This window comes from Lissotriton vulgaris, chromosome 2_1 (assembly GCF_964263255.1).
Source record: "Lissotriton vulgaris chromosome 2_1, aLisVul1.2, whole genome shotgun sequence".
NCBI classification, from domain to species: Eukaryota; Metazoa; Chordata; class Amphibia; order Caudata; family Salamandridae; genus Lissotriton; species Lissotriton vulgaris.
The window spans coordinates 842,343,190-842,346,842 of NC_141687.1; the positions used below are offsets into that span (position 1 = coordinate 842,343,190).

Below are 3,653 nucleotides of genomic sequence, written 5' to 3' on the forward strand. Positions count from 1 at the left end.
AACTGCAAATGATTTTAATGTAGAACAATATGATCACATGATATTTGATAAATTTCATACATACAACACTAACCATGGGATGATACTCTACTACAAGAAAGAGCTTAGGATATTACCTATTTATGAAACACACCAAGGGATAGACATTTTACATTTTACATTACAGATTCAGGACACAGATTACCTTATTATTATAGTCTACAAACCACCACAGAAACTTATTACAGATCTTTTAGAAATTATTACCAGTATCACTAATTTTTATCCAGCACACAAATTCATCATTATGGGAGATTTCAATGTGGATGTCTCTCAAAGCAATTCGCAAACTAACAAACTCATTGGGTTCTTTGAGAGTAAGTTGCAATGTACACAACTTATAGATACTTACACAACAGACTACCAATCTATCTTAGATCATATATATACCAATTACATACTTCAAAGTTATGGTATATTAGAATGCTATTACAGTGATCATAAAGCACTATGGATTTGTATTTAACATTTGTTGTAACCTATATTTCTATTTCAGATGTTGACTATTGAAGAAATCGCTAACATTACCACAAATGACAACAAGCCATATGAAAAACCCATAAGAGTTAATGTGATCAAGTGCTCAAGCAAAACTAATTACAAAAACGCAAAACAAGAAAATAAAGTACTTTTTCATTTGGCTCTGGCAGACAAAACTGGAACAATCAAAGCTACGTGCTACCAGGAAAGTTTATATCAGCAGACACAAAAAACTTGTGGACTACTTATACGCAATTTTATAATTAAAAACAACACAATTCTGATTACTAAGCAAACAAAAGTAACAAAATTTCCAGCAATGACTATAACTCAAGAACTAATTCAAGAAGCGGAAAACATTTTGCAGCCTCCTGCACCATCTGCTTCGCCAATAAAAGAAATAAAGCGGGCATCTTTGAGAAGTCTTATGACAGTGTGTGGGACCATTTCAGAAGTAAGTTGTGGTGATTTCTACTGTTGGTCTCGCTGCTTGAGTTGTCCTTTTGTGTGTGTCGTGTTGTCTATGCCATTGACAATATTTATTTTCCCTTTATCAGTGTGTGTGTCTTTGTGTGTATGTGTACTATTTGATGCTTACATGTTCTTTCATTTAGAGTGGCTGCAGTTCTGTGTGTGGTCTCTGTAACACATTACATATGGTGGTATGTTTCTGAGGGGTTCTATCGATCATAAATGATCTGTACAGCAGCCAAATAAGAAGAATTAACAATGTGTAAATAGGTGAGCTAAAGATACACTGCATTTCTAAAAGTAAAGTTGATAGGTGTTTTAAGAAGAGCGCCAAACTGAGACATCAGAGTTAAAGATTTTTTAACATACTTGGGAACAACACCGTACATTGGAAAAGAGCAATAGCCCTTAATAATTATGTCTTCAATGCTTGGAAAATTATTACGTATTACTTCTGTGCTTTTACATTTTTAACACTATTATTTATTTTTAGGAAGAGGAAAGTAAACTTGTACTCATTAATGGACAACATACGGCAATAAAATCAATTACATTAAAAGATGCCACTGATGACATAAAAGTCACATTATGGAGAGAGGCTACTGATTTCTCAATAAACATTGGAGAATATGTCATGTTAACTCATGTCACAGTACATGAATTTAATGGACAGAAAATATTGAACACGACAAGGCACAGCAAATTAAAAGTAAGGAACACACGCTCTCTCACGCACCCCTTACTCTATCACTTCAACACACAGACACACACTCACGCTCTCTCTACAACACTCTCTACACTCTCTCTCTAAAACAGCCTCTCTCTAAAACGAGCCTATCTCTACAACACACTCTCTCTACAACACCCTCTCTCTACAACACCCTCTCTCTACAACACCCTCTCTCTACAACACCCTCTCTCTACAACACCCTCTCTCTACAACACGCTCTCTCTACAACACCCTCTCTCTACAACACCCTCTCTCATCAACACCCTCTCTCATCAACACCCTCTCTCATCAACACGCTCTCTCTACAACACCCTCTCTCTACAACACCCTCTCTCATCAACACCCTCTCTCATCAACACCCTCTCTCATCAACACGCTCTCTCTACAACACCCTCTCTCTACAACACCCTCTCTCATCAACACCCTCTCTCATCAACACCCTCTCTCATCAACACCCTCTCTCATCAACACCCTCTCTCATCAACACTCTCTTTCTACAACACCCTCTCTCTACAACACCCTCTCTCTACAACACCCTCTCTCTACAACACCCTCTTTCTACAACACCCTCTCTCTACAACACCCTCTCTCTACAACACCCTCTCTCTACAACACCCTCTCTCATCAACACTCTCTCTCATCAACACTCTCTCTCTACAACACCCTCTCTCTACAACACCCTCTCTCATCAACACGCTCTCTCTACAACACGCTCTCTCTACAACACGCTCTCTCTACAACACGCTCTCTCTACAACACGCTCTCTCTACAACACGCTCTCTCTACAACACGCTCTCTCTACAACACGCTCTCTCTACAACACGCTCTCTCTACAACTGCCTCGCTCTACAACTGCCTCGCTCTACAACTGCCTCGCTATACAACTGCCTCGCTCTACAACTGCCTCTCTCCACAACTGCCTCTCTCTACAACTGCCTCTCTCTACAACTGCCTCTCTCTACAGCATCCTCTCTGTACAGCAGACTCCCTGTACAGCAGCCTCTCTGTACAGCAGCCTCTCTGTACAGCAGCCTCTCTCTACAGCAGCCTCTCTCTACAGCAGCCTCTCTCTACAGCAGCCTCTCTCTACAGCAGCCTCTCTCTACAGCAGCCTCTCTCTACAGCAGCCTCTCTCTACATCTGCCTCTCTCTACAACTGCCTCTCTATAGCAGCCTCTCTCTCCAACTGCCTCTCTCTACAACTGCCTCTCTCTACAACTGCCTCCCTCTACAACTGCCTCTCTCTACAACTGCCTCTGTACAACTGCCTCTGTACAACTGCCTCTGTACAACACTCTCTCTGAGACACACTGTAACCTTTTTGGGGAAAAAAAAATAAACTATGTTTTTATTTACTACAACAGGTAACAACACCACCACAAGATAATATTGACGTCGAAATATATGGCGTGGAAAGCACAAACGGAGATTGGAGCACCTTAACAACAAAAATAACCAACACAGATATTTTTCAATCGATGGATGTACAAAATCAAACACTTATACAATGGTTTATGTTGGACGAAGAGGTGGATGACATTGGTGAAGCACTACTTCATTATTTGCCTCAAACATGTGAGGTTATATTTTGCAATGGCAAAATTACTAAAATTGTTAAAGAAAAGTCGGAGGAAGATTTAAGTGATTAAGTTAAAATCCTCACAATTACAATTTTTTGACAATGTGAAATAAATAATTATTGATTTGTGTTTACTGAAAATAAAGATAATATTTTGAACATATCCTGTAGCATGGTCATTTTCGTTCTGGGTGGGTAAATTTTTTTAAAAGAATGTTCAATGAGCCAATACTACATACAGAACAATAGCTGTTGCTGTTACATTTTTAAAAAGACAATAACTATACAAGAGTAATGCTGTGTGGTTGCTCAATAGTACTGTGGGGGGGCAGAGTGATAATGTTCTGTTGCTGC

The 3,653-nt window shown here is 39.3% G+C and overlaps 1 protein-coding gene across 1 annotated transcript; it reads left to right on the forward strand.

Moving 5' to 3' along the window:
* The first annotated feature begins 481 nt into the window (after positions 1 to 481).
* LOC147731269 (uncharacterized) lies at positions 482 to 3,369 on the forward strand. Its single transcript, XM_086954173.1, has 3 exons — positions 482 to 973; positions 1,484 to 1,699; positions 3,085 to 3,369. The coding sequence occupies exons 1-3, from the start codon at positions 536 to 538 to the stop codon at positions 3,367 to 3,369; spliced, it is 939 nt and encodes a 312-aa protein (XP_086810299.1). The 5' UTR covers positions 482 to 535.
* Positions 3,370 to 3,653: the final 284 nt, after the last annotated feature.